The sequence below is a fragment of the Malus sylvestris genome, chromosome 13 (genome assembly GCF_916048215.2).
Source record: "Malus sylvestris chromosome 13, drMalSylv7.2, whole genome shotgun sequence".
NCBI lineage: Eukaryota > Viridiplantae > Streptophyta > Magnoliopsida > Rosales > Rosaceae > Malus > Malus sylvestris.
The window spans coordinates 17353516-17375718 of NC_062272.1; the positions used below are offsets into that span (position 1 = coordinate 17353516).

At 39.6% G+C, this 22203-nt stretch overlaps 2 protein-coding genes and 1 pseudogene across 2 annotated transcripts; 1 reads left to right on the top strand and 2 right to left on the bottom strand.

Moving 5' to 3' along the window:
* Window positions 1-13665: 13665 nt before the first annotated feature.
* On the bottom strand, window positions 13666-14301 carry LOC126595303 (uncharacterized). The gene is made up of 2 exons (XM_050261641.1): window positions 14091-14301; window positions 13666-13994 (listed from the first exon to the last, which is right to left on the bottom strand). The coding sequence occupies exons 1-2, from the start codon at window positions 14299-14301 to the stop codon at window positions 13666-13668; spliced, it is 540 nt and encodes a 179-aa protein (XP_050117598.1).
* A 1663-nt stretch (window positions 14302-15964) lies between these two features.
* Window positions 15965-18122, bottom strand: LOC126595304 (GDP-mannose 3,5-epimerase 1-like; annotated as a pseudogene).
* On the top strand, window positions 18116-21912 carry LOC126596231 (uncharacterized). The gene is made up of 12 exons (XM_050262744.1): window positions 18116-18384; window positions 18751-18849; window positions 19240-19297; window positions 19392-19472; window positions 19619-19690; window positions 19782-20026; window positions 20140-20211; window positions 20585-20701; window positions 20785-20866; window positions 21395-21441; window positions 21542-21623; window positions 21735-21912. Exons 1-12 carry the CDS (start codon window positions 18203-18205, stop codon window positions 21816-21818), a joined length of 1221 nt encoding a protein of 406 aa, XP_050118701.1. The 5' UTR covers window positions 18116-18202; the 3' UTR covers window positions 21819-21912.
* The last annotated feature ends 291 nt before the right edge of the window (window positions 21913-22203 follow it).

The window sequence follows — 22203 nt, forward strand, 5'->3', positions numbered from 1 at the left end:
TGACAAGTTTGATGAAGTTTTTTTCATCTACGTGGCAACCAAGTACAGAGATCATGTGTGTCTAGAACTCTCCAAAAACCCCCCACGTTCTCCACTCAAGTGATGGCTTTCTCTCAGCACCTCCACACCCCCAGGAAAATAGCATCCCACTAGCTTCAACTGCCATGTCCACCTTCTCGCCTATAAAAAGCCATCAAACCAAAGCAAAGGGGAGGACACAAAAAAAAAAGAGGGAGACGCTGCAGAAATTGAAGCACACGGAGGACGAAAGAAAATGAGGGAGACTCTGCAGATATTGAGATGAAAGAGGAGAGCAACGAAGGAAAGATACAGAAACGCTGCAGAGATTGTGGGGCACTAAGAGAGATCAAACGAGAAGAGAAATAGAAGAATACAAAGGAGGGGTGGACGACAAAAAGGAAAGGCAAGGACTCAAAAGGTATAAATCCATTATTAATTTTTTGGGTTAATCTTTCCTTTGTATTTCGTTGTTATTTCTTTGCTTTGTAGAAAAAGAAACACTCTGCTTCTTCATCCTCTCCCAAGTCACGGCATCCATCTAGAAAATAAAGTCGTAGGCCTCTGGAAATCTGCCACCTTCCTTTCTCCATCAGTGAAGAAACTTGTAGCACCATCGCAGACGTTAAAAGGAAGCCCAAAAGGACGTTGCAGCCATGCCATGACCTCTCTACCCATCAAGCTCTTCTATGCCGAGAAGAAAAGGGAGTGGTCCGTGCCACTGAAGTTAGTCCCATGAATTTCTTCGGGTTGGTCTAAACCATCCCGTGAAGTTCCAACCAAGTCTAAATGCTCTTTGCATTGCAGCAAACAGCTCTAAAGTTGCACTTTAAAATAGATTGCAGAAGCTCAAAAGCTCCCTGTGAAGTTCATGCACCCGAGACTAGGAAAGTTCAAAGTCTTCAAAGAGGGGAAGGAAAAAAGGCTTGCTGACAAAGTTGGAATAAGCTCGGGACAAATGGGTATAAAGTCCCATGTTAAGTAGGATTGAAAAGAAGGAAAAAAAGGGGCTACTTTGAACAGAACTCTTGTGGGATAAATCTCGTGAAGGAATCAGTGGAAATTATTTGTTCCAAGCACAATTCTCCATGAATTTGTCAAAAGAAAGAAAAGTTGCAAAGGAAAAGGAAAAAATGAGTTTAAAACTCAAAGGGAAGAGAAGAGCTTCAACCAAAAATACAAAGAGGTTTCTATCACATCGAAAAATCGTGGATGTGGTCTTCTTTTCAGAACATAAAAGTCCTATGTGGACCTGAAACAGTTCAAGGCTGTCCCAAGTTCACAGAAATGGAAAATACTTACTTCCCATATTAATTGGAAAAGACACTCACGTGGCATTGGAGGTTTAAAGTTGAAAAGTCCAAATAAAAAAGCCTTGTTCTCTCTCTCTCTCTCTCTCTCTCTCTCTCTCTCTCTCTCATTCAAAGCCTTTCCTTATTTTCTTTGCCCCTGCAAGGCGCCAAAAGCAAATTGGTTCTGCTAGGCACGTGAATTTATATTAGAACAAGTGAGCAACAAAAAGAGGCATCCAATGCCTACTACTAGAAACTTGGTTAATCACGTGGCCTTCAAACTTTAGTCATAATTGACTAGTCATTTTTTTTTTTTTTTGCTGCAGAACAACTCTCCAAATTAAATGGGAAAGATCATGTGGAGATCAATGGAACTATGTGATTTTATGTGGTCACAAAGGAAAAAATTTCTTGATGGTGATTTAACTTATGCCATTTCCAATTGGATCTCATCCTCCTCAAAACCACCAAGTAGACACACAGCAAGGACAAAAGCAAGTAAAAAAAAAGGTAGAGGAGAAAATCAGGGGAACTTAGAGTCGGAAAAGGCGTCTATAAAAAATGGTGCTTTGCCTTGTTTTATTACACAATGTGAAAAGAAAAGACTTGATGTGCCACTATGTTGCCCAGTTAGTGTCAGGCATGAAGACAAGATGGAATGGGTTTCAAGACAAAGTGAATGAAGGCAAATAAAAGAAAGAAAGGTTGCTCATCACGTGGGAAGTATGGTCTCACCCTAAATGCACTAAGCTTTGATTATTAAAGGAAAGGGCGTGGGTCATACTTGGCAAAAACCATCAATTCATTTTTGTCAGTCATCATCTTTTGGGCACCTTTCTTTTGCCAAAGTCTGAACACAAATTCAAATCAAATACTTTATGAACTACGCCAGTTTGATTCCGTTAAGGATACGTAGGTAGTCTAATATCAAATTATAGACGCAACCGTGAAATCAAGACGAATCCCTGGTTTATATAAACTAAATTCACTTATGTTACTTTGACCAAGTAATTACAAATTCTACGAAGAGTAAAAAAAGAAGGGAGCCGGTTCAAATTATGAATGACACGAAGCTGCTTCAAATAGTACAAAGCCGTTTCAAATTACAAATGGCACGAAGCCACATCAAATTTCAAATGGCATGAAGCCGCGTCAAATCCCAAAAGGCATGAAGCTGAAGAAAATCTCAAATGGCATGCAGCCGAATTAAAAGCTCCAATGGTTTAAAGTCTTCGCTTGCATGAGCTAAAACTGCACAATGCATTAAACGCTCCAATGACTTAAAGTCCTCGCTCCGCACAAGCTAAAACTGCACAAGGCATCAAATGCTCCTGGCCCGCAAGAGCTAAAACTGCATAAGGCACTATTGCTCCTCGCCTGCATAAGCTAAAACTGCACAAGGCATCAAATTCTCCTCACCTACATGAGCTAAAACTGCACAAGGCATCAAAAGTCCCAAGTAACTCAAATGCTCCTCGCCCGCATGATCTAAAACTGCACAAAGCATCAAATCCAAACAAGTACCAAATACATGAACTACAAGTGACTTGATCCCTCAAGAGGGTACGTAGGCAATCTAGGGTTCGACCTAGGTGCAGTCACAAAATCAAACGAACATCAAAATCCTCAAGTTACATTTTATTCGAATTGAAATCAAAGGGTATTCCTTTCCCAAAAGAAGGGTTGTAATTAATAGGCACGTAGCCTAGAATGAGTCGAACTCGAATTAATAAAACCCTCTTCGGAAAAATGAATGAGGGAGAAATTGTGTCGAGTAAATTATTTGTTTACATATTATGTACAATTTTTCCTTAACAGTACCATCACGAAGGGTGATTCCACAGTTGCGGTCTGTCTTTAACAAATTAAAGAAATTGCTGATGCCCTAGCCAATGCTGGTGCTCTGATCGAAGACTCTGAGTTGATTTATGTGATTCTACACGGTTTACCATCTGAGTATGAATCGTTTATTGATGCCATTCAGTTTCAACTTGGTTCCACCACCATTGATGAACTTCATGGACTTATTTTGAGTAAGGAACTTCAGCTAACTGCTCGCAAGAAAGTCTCTCCACCAGCACCAATTCAAGCTTTCAATTCTTCTATTGGTCTTCTTCCAACTCTAACTAGTGATTTTGGTTCACAGACATTCTACTTAGAGTGAATCATATCTAAATTTCTATTGTTCTTCACATCGTGGCAATTTTTCTAATCCGAGACCTTACAACAATCGTGGAACTCAAAAGAACTATCAAAGCTTTCAGGGCAATCCAAGATTTCATTGAGGCAATCAGGGAAATTACAGAAATAATCAAGGTTCTCGTTTTAACTCTAACAATTCTACCAGAAAGATTTACTGCCAAATTTGTTCATAAATGGATCATGAAGTTGCAGATTGTCCACAACGCATGAATCCACATTTTGGCACCAATAATTCTCAGAATGCATAAAATGCAACTACCACTCCTACATGGCTACTTGACTCTGGTGCTAGTTCGCACATGACCAACTCCTACACCAATTTGCAAAATCCTAGGTCATACAATGAACCTAAACAAGTATATATCGGTGATGGCAAAGGTTTGCCTTTACTTAACTTTGGTTCATTTACACTTAATACTGCATCTTATTGCTTTGATCTAAAAATGTGTTTGTACCATATTTAGGGTCTCCGTATTTAGACCTCGTATAAATACTCGAGGGACTCAAATGTAATTATGTAATAAATGAAGAGGCAAATATGTAATAAGTAAGGAGCCCTTATTCTATAAAAGGACTCCTCACTCTCCTCATTAAGAGAGGTCAAGGTTTAGGCCATGGGAAGAGAGAAAACATCTCAGAGAGGGCAAACGCAGAAAATAGGCTAGAGAGCACACTGCCTCTAGCCTTCTTGTATATTCACCATTCAGAGTGAAACAATATCAACATCAGTGTGGACGTAGCCCAAACATTGGGGTGACCCACAATACATTTTGTGTTCTTTACTTTCTTGCAGATTCACGGTCGGATTTATGTTGTTCCAAGACCCCTCCGGTTTTGTGCATCAACATTTGGCGCCGTCTGTGGGAAACGACACAAAAAGCTATGTCGGTTCTCTTTCATTTTTTTTCATCAAACCTCCACCGTGAATCTGCAGAAACCCAAAACCTCCCTCATTGGGCTGTTCCAAGAAAACCTTCGCATATCTCTCTCTCATCAGCCACTTTCCTTCTCTAGAAAATCCGAAATGAGCTCCCATTTGTTTACTTCTCACGCTGACTCCGACAACAACCACCTGGTAGATGCTAGCAACCGCGACCACCACCTCTCCTTTGTCTCATTTCCTCGGCCACCCTCTCGCAACTCATTCTTCCCTTGCAGACTTTGAATCTCGGCAGTGATGTCGGCGCCGTCTCTAGCGACCAACTCCATGTCACCTCCTTCTTCTTCACTTGCAACTAAACGCCACTTCACCAACTCCTCCTATGACCAACGCCACCGCGCCAATTCTTTCTTCAACGACCGACGACACCACACCTTCTCCGACTCTTTCTACAAGGCCTCCACCAAAGTCGTCGATGTCTTGACCACCATTGCCATCCCCGTCGAGCTCATGGACCATGATTCGCTTATCAAGTCTGCAAGCACATCGCTCAACAGCAAGGTGGTGAGCCAGTACTCGACTTTGGTGGACCTAAGGGATATCAGGATCGTGAAGAAGCTTGGAGGAACCGTGGACTAGACTGAGACGGTGAAATGACTTGTTTTCATCTAAGACTTGGGCGGTAATGGAAAAGTACGCTGCTGATGTGGCAGACTGCGTGATGCAGAAGGCCAAGAAGACGTGCAGGGACCTCCGTCAGGATGTTAAGATGGAGACGAAAGTAGAGAATGTAGATCTGAGGGATATCATTTGCCAGATGGCAGAGCAGCTTTGTGCTGACCTGGTGGTCGTGGGAAGCCATGGTTACGGCGGCATCAAAAGTTTCGTCCTCAACGATCCGCTCTCAGTCCTCGACTCTTGGAACTACGAAGATGAAACCCCATGTTCCTGGACTGGCGTCACATGCACCCAGCTGGGAAGCCCAAGTACCCCAGACATGTTCAGAGTCACCAGCTTAGTCCTCCCCAACAGCCAGCTGTTGGGTTCAGTCTCACCCGAGCTGGGTTCACTCAAACACTTTCAAAAACTCGACCTTTCCAACAATTTATTCAATGGGTATCTGCCTGTCGCCCTTTTCAATGCCTCGGAGCTTCAGTTTCTCTCTCTCTGCCAACCCTTGCAGTTTTGAAAAGTTGCAAGAAATGAAGTGGAAAACAAAAGTAAAAGCAGAAAGCAAAAGCAAAAAAAAAACAAAAAAGAAGGGGTGTCGACCACCAAAGAAGATGCGAACTTTATTATCACCACTTGCAACTGTCGACGACCAACTTCTGAAACAACTTTCATCATGAACCTGCCCATTTTCTGAAAAAGCCAGGAACAAGATAAGATTCTTCTTCTTTTTTATTATGTTATTAGTTTATTATTATTTTGATAAGATTCTTTTCTTATTCTATTATTATTATTCATATTACCTGCCACTTAAAAAAATTGTCTGCCATGTGTGTGTCTATATATATATTTTCTAATAACCTACATATTTAGGCAATACCTAATATATTATTGATTTATGCAACATGTCATTTACCACACGACTGGATAAATTATTTATTTATAAAAGGCACATAATACAATATTTTGCCTTGACAAACTTTGTCAATTTGATTTATTCATAATACAGTCATATTTATGCTGCCATTTATTGTCAGGAATTATTGAGCAACTAGCTCCACTGATCAACATTGTTGCTGATTAAAGAAGTCTATCAACCTATAGACAGATGAGCCACGTGCTCATAGTGATCTCTTGTCTGACCGGACACCCACTTTGCTCGAACATTCGCTTATTGGGACACCTATATACCAGCGGTTTTTTTGAATGATGTGATTTACTTTTCTTCTCTTTTGGAGACATCTGTATAACCCCACCAGAAGGTAATCATAAATAAATAAAGAAGGCAGCATGCCAAAAAAAAAGGGCAAAATGTCCGCAAGCCCAAAATAGTGGGATGGAATGTTATGTGGAAGTCGAAAGCCCATATGCCCAAAATAGCCAGGCCCTATGGCTTCAAACTCCAATCTTCATCCCTCCACTTAAGGTTCACCCTCTATTATCACCAACCAGATGATCAAAAGTACGACAAGGTACTCCAAAATTATTCGGTAGCATGCCGCTATTATCACCAACTAGGTGATCAAAAGTACGTCCAGTACTCCAAAATTATTCAGCAGTCTGCCGTTACTATCACTAACCAGGTGATCAAAAGTACAACTCGTCATCCAAAAAATCATACATGAGCATCATTCATGACAATCACCATCATACATGAGCATCACTCATATCAATCATACATAAACATTCATGAGCATTACTCATGTCAACATTCATGAGCATCACTCATGTCAACATCCATGAGCATCACTTATGTCAATCAACATAAACATTCATGAGCATCACTTATGTCAATCAGCTTTGAAAGCTTCATTTACAGAGCTCTAGCTTCGAAAGCTTCATTTATAGAGCTCTAGCTTCGAAAGCTTCATTTATAGAGCTCCAGCTTCGAAAGCTTCATTTACAGAGCTTCAGCTTCGAAAGCTTCATTTACATCTCCAGCTTCGAAAGCTTCATTTACAAAAGCTCCAGCTTCGAAAGCTTCATTTACAAAGCTTCGACTTCAAAGCTTCATTTACAAAAGGTCCAGCTTCAAAGCTTCATTTTCAAAGCTTCACCTACAAAGCTTCACCTACAAAGCTTCAGTGCATGGTATACAAAGACCACCTCCGAACAACCGTCACTTCGGCCCATACATGGATTGAATTTGAAGTCTCCTGCCAACAAACTCTATTGACTGAAGACTTGGGGGATTACACTATGTACCATATATTGGGCTTCCGCAACTGGGCCTCGTGAAAAATACTTGGGGGACTTAGCCCATTATTTATATACTGAGGAGCGAACCCTTATTCTATAAAAGGGACTCCCTCACTTTCATTAGAGAGCACCCATTATTCATGTATTAAGGAACGAACCCTTATTTTATAAAAAGGATTCCCTCACCTTCATTAAAGAGAGACTGTTAGCCCATCACTTATGTATTAAGGAGCAAACTCTTATTCTATAAAAGGGACTCCCTCACCATCATTAGAGAGCATTGCCGCCTACTGAGCAACCGCATCGCCGCGAGCATCAACTCTAGTCCATCATTTATGTATTGAGGAGCGAGCCCTTATTTTATAAAAGAAACTCCCACACCTTCAACGCCACAAGCCGAGCCAACCAAGGCAACATAAGCCATAAGCCGAGTAGCCTCGCAACATGTGCTACTTCTAGTTGAGCATCATTTCACATTAAGCACCGTTTCATATTGAGTATAAGTTCTAAACGACATCTAGTTACTTCAGCCCACACATGGACTGAATTTCAAGTCTCTAGCCAAAAGACTCTTTTGACTGAAGACTTAGGGAACTACTGTTTGTACCATATTTATGGCCTCCATATTTAGACCTCGTATAAATACTCGGGGGACTCAAATGTAATTATGTAATAAATGAAGGGGCAAATATGTAATAAGTGAGGAGCCCTTATTCTATAAAAGGACTCATCACTCTCCAAATTAGGAGAGGTCAAGGTTTAGGCCATGGGAAGAGAGAAAATATCTCAGAGAGGGAAAATGCATAAAATAGACTAGAGAGCACACTGTCTCTAGTATTCTTGTATATTCACCATTCAGAGTGAAACAATATCAACATCAGTGTGGACGTAGCCTAAACATTGGGGTGAACCACGATACATTTTGTGTTTTTTACTTTCTTGCATATTCACGGTCTGATTTACGTTGTTCCAAGACCCTTCCGGTTTTGTGCATCAACAAAATGTATTGCATGTTCCTCATCTTAAGCAAGATTTGATTTCTGCAAATCGGTTCATCCTTGATAATTGGTGCTCTATTCATTTGTATCATTTTCCTTCATTATGAAGGATCTGTCTTCAGAGAAAACGCTCTTTAAAGGTCATGTGAGAGCTGGATTTTATCTTTTTCATGTATATCCATTTACTAGCACTCAACAGACATTTACAACATATACTAAAGCTTTACAGGATACTTGGCATCAACGATTGGGCCATTTTGCATTCAAAATACTAAATAAGCTAGCATCTAAGTCCTGTATTTCAGTTTCAAGTTCTTTACATAAAGTTGTGTGCTCTAGGAAAATGTTCAAAGTTGTCTTTTGCTTTTGTATCTTGTACATCTAGTAAGCCTCTTGAGCTTCTGCACACAGATGTATAGGGTCCTGCACCACTTCTCTCTGTCAATGGGTATCGATATTACATCATATTTGTTGATGACTACAAAATATACCTGGTTCTTTCCTCTTAAATCCAAGTCTGATCTCTTTGATACTTTTGTGCACTTCAAAGTTTTGGTTGAAAATTTGCTCAGTTCTAAGATTGTGACTTTAAGATCTGATTCTGGTGGGGAATTTCTGAGTTCCAAATTTCTCAATCATCTTAAATTGCATGGCATTTCACACCAATTTAGCTACTCTCACACACCAGAACAAAATGGTTGTGCTGAGCGCAAGCATAGGTATCTAGTTGAACCTGCTAGAACTCTTTTAGCAGCCTCTAAGGTTCCTCACTCTTATTGGGATGAAGTATTTGCCACATCCATCTATCCCATTAACAAGATGCCAACAACTACCAAATCTTCTCCTTTGGAATTATTATTTGGTAAAGCTCCAGATTATACATCTCTGAAAATATTTAGGTGTAGATGTTTTCCATGGTTGAATCCTTATACAACGTCCAAGCTTGATCCAAAAAGCAAGGAATGCATCTTCTTGGGTTATAGTTTGAACCACAAAGGCTATAAGTGTTTTGATCCTCTCACTGGTTGATTATACTTCTCGAGGCATGTGATTTTTAATGAAGCTACCTTTCCTTTTGGTCAAAATGATCTCTTTCAACAATCTCAGTCTAGTTCCAGTTCTTCTACATTGCAGTATAATAACATCATTCCCAATACCTTAACTTTTCCCTCTATCTCTCATTCACCTAACCCAACTCCTCAATCTACATCTTCATCACTACCAATTTCAACTTTAGTTCCTAATCCTGCTTCTGTCTCGGGTACAATTGCTCCACTTCAATTACCTATAAACACTCATCCAATGCAAACTAGATCAAAATCTGGTATTTTTAAACCCAAGCCTCTTATGGCAACCAAACACCCCTTACCTTCTGATATATCTCCTGATTATACACCAACAACTTATCTTCAGGCCTCCAAATTCCCTCATTGGAGAAAAGCAATGCAGGAGGAATTTAATGTTCTCATTCAAACTGGCACTTGGCCTTTAATCCCTGCCACTTCTTCTCAAAACTTAGTTGGTGCAAATGGGTTTTTTCAGATTAAACATAAAATTGATGGTACCATTGACAGGTACAAAGCCAGGCTTGTTGCCAAAGGCTTTCATCAGCAACAAGGATTGGATTACACTGAGACTTTTAGTGTAGTTGCTAAGCATGTCACCATTAGGCTTTTTCTCACCTTGGTTGTTAAGTTTGATCAGTTTCTAAATCAACTTAATGTAAGTAATGCATTCTTGCATGGCCACTTAACTGAATCTATGTTCATGATATAACCACCTAGGTTTGAAGATCTTACCAAGCCTTATCATGTCTGTCAGTTACACAAATCTTTCTATGAGTTAAAGCAAGCCCCCAAGGCTTGGTATGACAAGTTGACCACTACCTTAAAGTCACTTGGTTTCTCAAGTTCACATAATGATTACTCTTTATTTGTTAAGAAAGATCCAACCTTGGTTTTCATATTGGTGTATGTTGATGACATTATTGTCACTGGTCCTAATGCTTAACTATGTCAAGAAATCATTTCTCAACTCAGTGGTTTATTTCCTGTTAAGGATCTTGGTCCACTTCCTTACTTTCTTGGTATTAAAGTTCATAGAACATCCTCTGGCATATTTCTGCCTCAAAATAAGTACATTTTAGATCTCTTTACCAAAGCTCATGCTTGTGTTACAACTCACAGCACACCTAAGTTGGATCATGAGTCTCCTATGTTTGCTAATCCTGCAAAATATAGGTCTTTAGTTGGTGGACTCCAATATTTAACCTAGACCAGGCCAAATCTATCATTTGCAGTGAAGTTGGTGTGCCAATTCATGCAACATCCAAGACAATCTAATTTTTAGGCAGTCAAGCATATTCTTAAATATCTCATGGGCACACTGTCTCTTGGTTTATGGTTTCCAAAGTGTTCTAAGCCTCTCACTCTCACTGCTTTCTGAGTTGTAGACTGGGCAGAATGTAGCATTGATCGTTGATTTACTTGTGGGTTTTGCATCTACTTAGGAGACTCCTTTATCAGCTGGAGTTTAAAGACACAACCAATTATGGCTCGCTCGTCCACATAAGTTGAATACAGATCACTTGCCAACACTGCAGCATTATTAACATGGATCTGCAAGCTTTTGGTTGATGTTGGACTTGTTCTTCCTTCTTCTCCACAACTTTGGTGTGACAATATTTCTGCCATTTCTTTGGCCAGAAATCCAATTTTTCATGCAAGAACCAAGTATGTGGAACTTGATTACCACAACATCAGAGAACAAACTTTCTCTTAGGTTCCCTCAGTTCAATTTGAAGGGGGATAATAAGGGTAAAATTGTAAATAGATGAGTTTGTTATAAGGTTGTTATAACAACCTTTATGATTAGCTAATGTTTAGTTAGATAATGATGTAATTAGTTGATATCACAAGTGGTGTCATTAGTGTATATACTCCAAAAATGTAATCTTATTGTTTAAGAAATGAAAGTATAACATTTATATCACTCCTCATCACTCCCAAAATGCAGTATATGTAGTCAAACCATATAGTTTATATCCCCAATTGATTAAAAATCATTGTTTATATCCCCGCCCGCTAGACAATAGTCCAACTGCTAAGGGCAAAATCATTCAAGTTCTTCAACCTAATATCCCCATTCAAATACCCATTTGCTCCCACAAACTCTTTACGAGATCATGTACATATAGTGATCATCATTTCAAGATGGCAAGTAGCGGATCATATTCTTATCGTGAGTAACTTGTGGGTCTATCCTTTGCCAATAACCTCTTCATCACAGTTTCCCAAGATCTCGTTTGGTGTTTAATATTGATTTGGACAAGATATATCACTAGAATCAGCATTGTTTGGTGTTTAACATTGAATTGGATAAAGACATATCACTAGATTCAAGTATGCTGAAGGAAGAAAAAATGTCCAACTTCTAAATTGGGAGAGAGAGAGCTAGCTTAGGGGGTGTGAGGAGGCTTAGGGTTTGTGAGGGTGAGGAGACCCTTTTATAGAATAAGGGCTCTTCCCCTAATTACATATTTGCCCCTTCCTTTATTACATAATTACATTTAAGTCCCTCAAGTATTTATACGAGGTCTAAATATGAGGCCCTAAATATGGTATAAACAGTAGTTCCCCAAGTCTTCAGTCAAGAGAGTCTTTTGGTTGGAGACTTGAAATTCAGTCCATGTGTGAGCCGAAGTAACTAGGTGCTGTCTTGAACTGATGCTTGATATGAGGCAGTGCTCAATCTGAAATGACGCTCAACTAGAAGTAGCACATGCTGCTCGGCTACTCGGCTTGTGGCTTATGTTGCCTTGGTTGGCTCGGCTTGCGGCGTTTGAAGGTAAGGGAGTCCCTTTTATAGAATAAGGGCTCGCTCCTCAATACATGAATGATGGGCTAGAGTTGATGTTGCTCTAATGATGGTGAGATAATCCATTTTATAAAATAAGGGTTCGCTTCTCAATACATAAGTGATGAGTTAGGAGTGATGCTCGCGGCGAGGCGGTTGCTCAGTTAGCGGCGTTGCTTTCTAATGATGGTGAGGGAGTCCCTTTTATAAAATAAGGGCTCGCTCCTCAGTACATGAATAATGGGTGCTCTCTAATGAAAGTGAGAGAGTCCATTTTATAGAATAAGGGCTCGCTCCTCAATACATAAGTAATGGGCTAAGTCCCCCAAGTATTTTTCATAAGGCCCAGTTGAGGCCCAATATATGGTGTATAATGTAGTCCCCCAAGTCTTCGGTCAACAGAGTCTGTTGGCTGGAGACTTAAAATTGAATCCATGTATGGGCCAAAATGGCAGTTGTTCGAATGTGGTATTTGTATACTCTGCACTGAAGCTTTGTAAGTGAAGCTTTGCAAGTGAAGCTTTGAAGCTAGAGCTCTGTATATGACGCTTTTGAAGTTAGAGCTCTGTAAATGAAGCTTTTGAAGCTGATTGACATGAGTGATGCTCATGAATGTTTAACATGAGTGATGTTCATGAATGTTGACATGAATGATGGTCATGAATGTTTATGTATGATTGTCATGAATGTTGACATGAATGATGGTCATGAATGTTTATGTATGATTGTCATGAGTGATGTTCATGAATGTTTATGTATGAATGACATGAGTAATGCTTTGGAGTACTAGTCGTACTTTTGATCACCTGGTTGGTGGCATGAATGGCTAGTTGCCAAATTAGAGTATGGGTTGTACATCTCATCACTTGGTTGGTGGTAATAGCGGCAAGTTGCCGAATAATTTTGGAGTACTTGGCGTACTTTTGGTCACCTGGTTGGTGGTAATAGTGGCGGGTTGCCGAATAATTGTGGAGTACTGGGCGTACTTTTGATGACCTGGTTGGTGCTATTTCGGGCTTATGGGCTTTCGCCCTCCACAACATGCCAGCCCATTTGTTTTGGGCTTTGGCGTTTTTTTTATTTATTTTTATTTTTATATTTACCCTCTGATGGGGTTTATACATATTTCCATCTGATGGGGTTTATACAGATGTCTCCGAAAGATAAAAATAATTTACATCATTCTGGTGGGGTGTTTATTCCTCCCTTTTGTTTTTTTTTTGCTTTCTCTTTTTTGCTTTGTTCCTCACTGCTTTTCTGCTTTTCTTGATTATGGGGTCCTCCGACTCGAGCACGTTCTCACCATTTTCGTTGTCGGTGGTGTTACCCTGCTCATTCAAAACTTGACCAGACAACAAAATATGTGACTCAATCTCCCATAATGGGAAAGCATCAGAAAGATCATAAAATGCTTGGGGTCGGACACGTAATGATGATAACAGAAATGGAGTCCTGTCCATGAGTGGGACACGTAATGATGATGAAGTAAAAAAAAAAAAAAAGAGATAATCTTATCTCAGTGGCAAGTCCATCATTCTGTCATCTGTAAAGGTCAAGGTCTCATCTTTTTCAAATTCTTTTGCAGAGGTTGTTTTTCAAAGAGCATCTGCTCATGCTCCGGTATGTAGCTCTGCTTATGCTCCTGTATGTAAACAGTGATTGGCTTCACTCTTTGAGAAAGTGCATACGCAACCTTGTTCGCAACAAACTCATTGGATTCATCCAAAATAAGTCTTCTTTCGGAATGACCCAGAATGACCCAAGGAACTTCGAGATTAACTAGCATCTCAGCACTAACTTCATCAATGAAGGCACCACCCTTCTTGACCCAGCAATTTTGTGCCATGACATGGAAATCGGGCCTCATCAAATTCTTCGCTACTGGAATAAACCCATATGGTGGGCTAACGTATGTTGACGATCTTCTTCACCTCATCGAAGGTTCCGTTGCATTTCTAGTTGCCGCTGGTGAAGAACTTCCTGCACATCTTTTCTCGATAATCTTGAAAACACACAACGGATAATGTAAAAACTGTGTTGTGAGCCTTCGGATTTTTGGGGTCCTCCAGTCGTCGTCCGCTGGCCAAGATTTTTGCTGCTTGGCGGAGGCGGAGCCAGTTCCGTCATTGACTTTTCCTGCTGCCTCTCCTCTTCTAGTGTCGGGACCTTCCAAACTCTCCAAACCCATCAGCCCAAAATCTATCTCAGTAATCAGTCATGGGGTTTTGAGGCAGCGTCGGGGGCGCATCCTCCTCACGCAACGCTTGAGCGGTTAGCCGCGGTACCTGGGGAAATGGAGAGCCTAGAGTCAGGTCGACGAAACCGTTCTTGCACTCGTGGCGGACGATATCTGGGAGATTCACCACGGTTTCAATGGAAAAGCATTTGTTGCAGCGGTAGCACCAGTACTCCGTAGTCTCCGTCTCGACTTCTGACGCAGATCGCCGTCGCGGCGGCGTCTGGGATGGAGTTTTCGCCATAGGGTTTCTGTTTGGAATTAGAGGTCTGATACGGCTGAAAAAGATCCACTGAGATGGGAAAGATCGTTGGAGATTCCAAGACCCCTCGGCGGCGAACTCACGGGATGGCTAGATAGTTTCAACTGTCTTCTTGGATGCCTCGACGGCGTCGTCCAGGACGCAAGATCAGGATGCTGACCAGGTGGGTCATGCGAGGAAAATTGAGAGCCTAGAGAAATGAACTGATGAGGCTTGTTGTTTTAGCATTGGGCTTGTGGGCCTGGGCACGATGATGAACCCACCAGAGTTTTGGTTTTGATCTCCCTCCTCATCAGTAACAAACCACTTTGAGTTCTGAGAGATTTTCTTCCACATCTTCTCTTTTCATGAACCTCACAGAAACAGGTGAGAATTGGAACTTGATGAGCTGGGTTGATTTCAACGATGATATGGAAGGAGCGTAGATTTTGATCCCAAGTTTCTAAAGATTCACGGCGGAGGTGAAAAATTGAGAGAGAACTGACATAGTTTTTCGTGTCGATTCCCACAGACGGCGCCAAATGTTGATGCACAAAACCGGAGGTCTTGGAATAACATAAATTCGACCGTGAATCTGCATGTAATGTAAGTAACACAAGATGTATCGTGGTTCACCCCAATGTTGGGCTACGTCCACACTGATTGTATTATATTTCTATGTTGAAGAGGGAGAGAGAGAGAGCTTAGAGGTTAGGGGGTGTGAGGAGGCTTAGGGTTTGTAAGGGTGAGGAGACCCTTTTATAGAATAAGGGCTCCTCCCCTAATTACATATTTGCCCTTTCCTTTATTACATAATTACATTTAAGTCCCTCGAGTATTTATACGAGGTCTAAATATGAGGCCCTAAATATGGTATAAACAAACATTGAATTGGATAAAGACATATCACTAGATTCAAGTATGCTGAAGGAAGAAAAAATGTCCAACTTCTAAATTTTGTCTAAGTTGGGTAGAAGATAAATTCGTCATTAAGAAGCTTCTCCATCTCAGTCCTTCTCTGCAAGGATTGGAATGGAAACTTTTCCTTCATGAGAAATCCATCTTCTACATAACTTAAGACAAAATTTGAAAGTTGACATATCTCTTCATTCAACACATGTGAATCTAATAAGTTTTAGAATTCAACCAAGTTCTATCCAATCCTCGACACCAGACGATGCCTTTATAGCTCTTTAGGGGAACATGTTTATGCAATGCAAGATGGTTTAAACTTTTAATTGTTTCTTCTGTTAATTGTGGAAACATATTCAATCTAGGCAACAAATAAGCACACTACTCATTGTCATGAATATTAATGACATTTAACAATACAAAGCTGCCAAACTTATGAAACATGAATAAGTAGACAGAAATTGCAGAACTTTCAGATTTGGGATTCTATTCTACAGAAATAGCTGCTGTCTGAAAAGCGGAACAATACAAGCATAATTATTCAACCTTGTACAAAAAGCAGTAAATTAAAATATGTTCCAAGCTTCTTCATAGAGGACTCGGTACTTCAGATTAATTAAATGGAATCATGGCTTAACCAGCTTCACTCTTTGCCATCAGCTGCACAAAGAGAGCCCAGTTGAACTGGCGCTTGGGTTCCCACTACTTTTGATGACCCGTAACCTGACTGGTTACTGCCTTGAGCCTTCTCTTTCTCCAGTTGTTCCTTTATCCAAAAGTAGGTAATTCTCAGTCCGTCCTGTAAAAATCAAGTTAATTAGCACACACGAGATCAGTATGTGAGCGTTTCTGAAGACAATTCGATCAAGAAACAAGTCGCTCCTTGTAAGTATACCATTAACTTCATGGTATTCTCCTTAATCAGAGTGTTGTCCGAGTTTCGACCTCGAACACCCTCAGGGCCAGGAATGTGATGGATTGGGAGCTTCTTGTCCTCAAAGCTTAGGATTATCTCAGCCATTTCATTCATGCTAACCATCTCATCACTTCCAATATTGACCGGTTCCCGGAAGTCGGACTTTGTCAATCTGAATGTGTGGAAGTTGAATGTCAAATCAATGTATATCTTTTCAAAATCCAACTTATTGGTTTTTCAAATGAAGCTTAAAAAGTAAAAACACTTATCCAACATTTAGTGGTACAAACTGTGTTATATGCATCAATTAGTGAGGCAAAGATGCCTGTAAAGTTGCTGGCACTCGTGCATAAGCCACAAAACTATTTAGAATAAGAGCGGGACAGCATTCGAAAGAGCCTTAAAGGATTTTCAACATTGCAATTTTCCTAGTAAATTAATAGTTAAACCCCTAGATGTGAAACAAAAGTAACAGAATCACCAGTACCGCAAAAGATTGCATCTGAGCAAGATAAATATATATTTGAAGGCAGTTTTACCTCAGGACACCTTCTACGCATTCATCAATGAAGGTGAAGGACCGAGTTTGCAGTCCATCACCCCACATCTCAAACTTATCAGTGGAAGTAAGGCTTTTTCTGCAGAAGGCAGCAGGAGCCTTCTCTCTACCACCAGCGAAACAAAGGACAAACAATATGCAACAATGAATATGTCAAAATACATAAATATATGTGTGCAGAAGTGTGCCCGTGCCCGTGTATTGTGTATCAAGTCATGACAGAATTCACAAGTGTAGGCTGACCTTTCCAAGTTCCAAGGGGTCCATAAATGTTGTGGAAACGCCCAATTCGACACTCAAATACCAAAATCCTTATTATAGTGCCTGCATAATTCTTCAGTCATGAGCTTTTCCAAGCCATAAGCATCTTGAGGCTATTACACAAACAACGGGATTGAAAAATGATGTCAACAGATTTCAAAATTAATGTATATAGATGCAAAAGCATTCAGCTGCGGAAGAAATCTCTGCAGGCCAAGCATCAGACTCCTCCAAGATCACATTAGTATCCAACTGTTTAGTTCCAGGGTAAATACAAACACTGAACGCGAAAAAGAACTTGCAAAACATGATGAGAATTCAACAATCAGATGGGTCAGAAGAAAATTTTTGATCCGACACATATCTCTATATATATAGAAGTTTTGATCCGACACAACTTTACATACATGAAGAAAAATTTAACCTCCTTGAGACTTTTTCACTTTAAGACTTTCAATAGTTGTCATCAAAGTCTAGTTTAGTTTGCTTTCTCATATAATCACATGTGTGATATTCACGCTATATTTTACAACACTAACCTAGTTCTTTGTCTGTTTTTATTTTTTTATTTTATTTTATTTTATATATATATATATATATATAGTTTAAACTAGTAAGTTACACAAGTGATCGAAGGGTTACAAACTTACATGGGTTCAAATGATGTGCTATTGGCAAACGGCCATTTACCACAGTGCTGGAAAGGAGTTAAACTTTTGCAATGACGGTTACAATTTAACATCTAAACTAACAAAATATATCGTTGGACAAAAAAACAATTATGTGGTATTGAGGTGGCAGCTGATCATTGGAAATACAGAAGTTACTGCTGATTGGATAACCGCAATGAATTCCATCCCAAGAACCTCTCTTATCCTCACCATCCCTAACGACCTTACCAACCACTTGGCGCCATTTTCTTCAGAAGAACTGAAAAAGCAAAGAGGTAGCTCAGCAAACGACGATGCTCCTCGCAACACCCGGCCATTGCCTCTTTCCGCTTCGCCGCATCCACAAACCCTACTCACTAAGCAGAACTCGGACGACTCGGTTCTGCTGCAGGGCAAGTCTGAATCTGATCACGAACTCTGACTCGTTCGAGGTGGGTCGACTTATTGGGAGCTATGGCTTCATGAACATCACTAGGTATCATTTTTTCAAAACTGGTTAACTTTCTGTTTGGTTTACAAGAAAATTAAAGGGAGAAAATAATAATGAATTAGATTTCTTGTGGGTAATTTTTCCCTCATTGAACAATTAGAAGGAAGGTTAGGCTTTCGATTCGTTTGAATTTGTAAGTGATTCTGTTACTTAGTGTTTGGTAGCTAAGAAAATGGAGAAGATGAACTATTTCTAATTCTACATGGTTTTTTTATTCCTTGGTTTATACTTTATATATATTTTTTTCCTCTGTTTTATTTGATGTGAATTAATTTTGGCATCAATTTAATGGAAGAACATGTTCGTGTTTCTTTTTTGCTTGTGGTTTCTCATTTCCAATGCCTGAAAAAGCTCTTCGGGGTCTCCTTTGGGCGCGGATGCTGAGTACTCATCGGGGGATGTGGGGCGGTTGAGAGTCCAAGATGTAGGAGAAGGCAGTGTAAAGATCAGGTACATTCTGGATTCTACAGGATATATATTTGTAGTAATGCCCTGCATTAATTAAGGAGAGTTATTACAAAGCAAGTACTTCCTAATGTTGGAAGAGACCTAAGTTCAATTCCCCCATACCCGCTTTATAAAATAAAAAAAGGTGCTTCTAAATGGAGAAACACTCTTAAGTAGTAAATATGCAGAAGCGTAAAACACATACTCATGCTCTCTCTGAATCATTCATTTGTTGCCTTGCTGCGAGCATGACATGACTAAATGTGGTGGAGCATGGCACTACTAATGGTCTTATCAGTTTGAGGAAAGTAGCTCAAAGGAAACTTATAATGTGAATATCTGTGAACTGTTATCTTTCTGGTGCTGATAGTACTCATGGCAGTTCTTTCGCAGGCTGTATGATGGGAGAGTCTCTCAGGGTCCGCTGAGAGGGACTCCAGTTGTTTTTAAGGTGATATTGTTATCAATGGCATCATTCTCATCGGATCATTTCAATTTCATAGGCTCATTATTTGTACTGAACAATAGCATTTTTAACCATGAAGGTTTATCCTGGACAACGGGCTGGTGGGAATGAGGCAGATATGATGGCTGCTAATGAGCTAAATGCTCACTTATTCCTTCAAGTAATCCAGTTATAAATTACCCTCTAAATGATTGCAGTTGCACGAACCTTTTGCTAACTTCTTACAATTCATATCACTACTAAAAGAGTTAAATCTTTTTCTTTTCTATATTTTTTCAATGTAACTCATTTCTTTTGCTTTTGCAGAACAATTCAAATGACATCTGTCAGAATCTTGTGTTACTCATAGGTGGGTTTGAAACGAAAACTGGGGAGCAGGTTTGTCATGTGTAATTATTTCTCAAGACTTTGCATTTATTAATTCTTTTGGTAGAAACAATGAATGAATGAGGAAATTTATCATGTGCAGTGGCTTGCTTTTCGCAATCACGGGAAAGCTAGTGCAGCAGATTATGCCAAAGTGATGAGTGAAAGAGTGTCAAAAACCCGTGCTGACGGAGGACAAGTTTGGAATAATTTTGAACAAGAGGAAACTATCAAACGCAGAAGATATTTTGTTACAAAGCTGCTGCAGGGCATTATGAGAGGTTTAGCTTACATGCATGATCGTGAGAGGTTGCACCAGAGTCTTGGACCAGCTTCTGTTATTCTTAAGTATGTTGCTTTGAGATATCTATTTTGGTTCGAGATAGTGCTTCATCTGAATAATGTGTTATGATTCTTCTGTTCACTCTGTTATATCCCCACTTAAACTTCACTGCTTTCAGCACAATTGTAGAGAGAGATGCTGTTTACTTAGTCCCTCGACTTCGGGATCTAGCATTTTCTGTTGACATTGGGTATGATTCCTGCCGTCTGATTTGCTTGTTCTTGTAATTTTATTTGTGTGCATAATTTATCCATAGTCAAGATTTTGTATTTTGTCCAAGTGAGTCTTTGAACATTGTAATTTTTTATGTCCTGTCTATTAATCTACCAACGACAAAGGAGGGGGTAACCAAAGAGAACGCAGAAGAAAATGTTGTTATTGAATCTCTTTAGTTGATCAATTAATTTAAAGGAAAATAATAGTGATTTTGTAAGGCTAATGCTATTGTTACATATATGGTTATCTGTTTTATTAAAGAAATACATATAGAAAATAATCGAATAACAGTTGGTGGATTCATATCTTATAACGTCTGAATATCCTCCAAACACATTGTTTCCTAGGTACACAAAGCTAGAAGGGGATCCTGGATTACTCTCGGATGGACTTTGGAGACGAGCGTCTACTGCTGGTGCATTCACTCCTATGGAAAAAAGAGCCTTCGGAATAGCAGATGACATGTAATTTTCTGAAAGTTTTGCTTCATTTAGAAGATTGAATCTGCCTCATAATCTTTATGCCTTCTTCATATTGTTCCGTGCAGATATGAGGCAGGTCTTCTCTTGGCATACTTAGCATTCTTACCATTCTGTGAAGCAGGGATAATGGATGGCCTTTCGTTGCAAGTAAGCTATCGTGTTAACACATATGCCTTTCTTTTGTTTTTGTTCATGGATTCTTTCTTGGGAGTTTTAACAAAACACTCCTGGGACTGTTCACTTTTAACGAAAAACCACATTTTTACCTTTAACTGGCACTATTCACTATACCTTTAAATATGGCTTTTCATTAAAAGAGAAGTTTTTTTGGACTTTTCGTTAGTTTTCCTTTCTTTTTTCCCATTCGTCATATAAGTAATGGATGTAGGAGAACACAGTGGATACCACGTATGATTATCGTGATTGAGATACAACGTTAATAGTAGGCAAACAGTGTTAGAGAAAAGAAAAGATTAAGTTAGGATTGTTATGCAGAGACGCTGGAGTCTTTAGAAAACCCAAGCAACTTTACTCTTAAAATTCTGGAGATTGATTCCTGTCTGAGAAAAATGAAATAAATGGTCCCACTCTTGACCATTTCTTTGATAACTAAGTTCAGTTATAATCATATTAGCAAATCTTTCAGCAATAATTTTTTATGTGGTGAACTTGCAGAGGCTTTTGGAGAGCACTTTCCAACTTGATATCGGAGCAACAAGAGAGTAAGATACCTTTGATATCATAAAGTTAAGATCTTTTTGCAGATTTTGTATTGGTTCTGCCTCAATTTCTTAGTTTCTTCCCGTTTATCCATTGTGGCAGATACTGTTTAGCAGATGACCGGCTATTAGATGCCGTAAATTTTCTGGATCTTGGAGATGGTGCTGGTTGGGAGTTACTCCAGGTTCAATTATACTTGCAACAATAATTACTAATGTCAATATCATTTCATTAATACAATCTAATATCATTTCATTAATACAATCTAAGACAATAATATTTGACTTGGGTCTAGGCAATGTTGAATCCAGACTTCCGAAAACGGCCAACTGCACAGGCTGTTCTGAATCATCGGTTCATGACGGTTGGCAGCCTTTGAGACTTTGGATCGAAGCATTTGGTTTGTTGTTGCGTATATCGAAAGATAAATGTACATGGAACATACATCAAATGAATTGAAATTTATTTGCAGACATATATAGTTGATGTTGTTTTGCAACAAGAATAATGTTGAATTCCTTGTCTTGGTGTCATGTGTTGCCAAACAAATACACCAGGAGGGAGACCACCCAAACGTAAAACATTGATCGCCAAAACGGATACCATTTAACAAAACAGCCCATAATACTCTCCTCAAAAGCACCACACCCACACTGCACCACACATCGGCGCTCTCTGGAGAGACTCCTCTCCAACTCTGTTGTGAGACTTAACCTATTCTCTCACACACTTTTTAGTGAGAATAACATCGCTCGTTAAAAAAA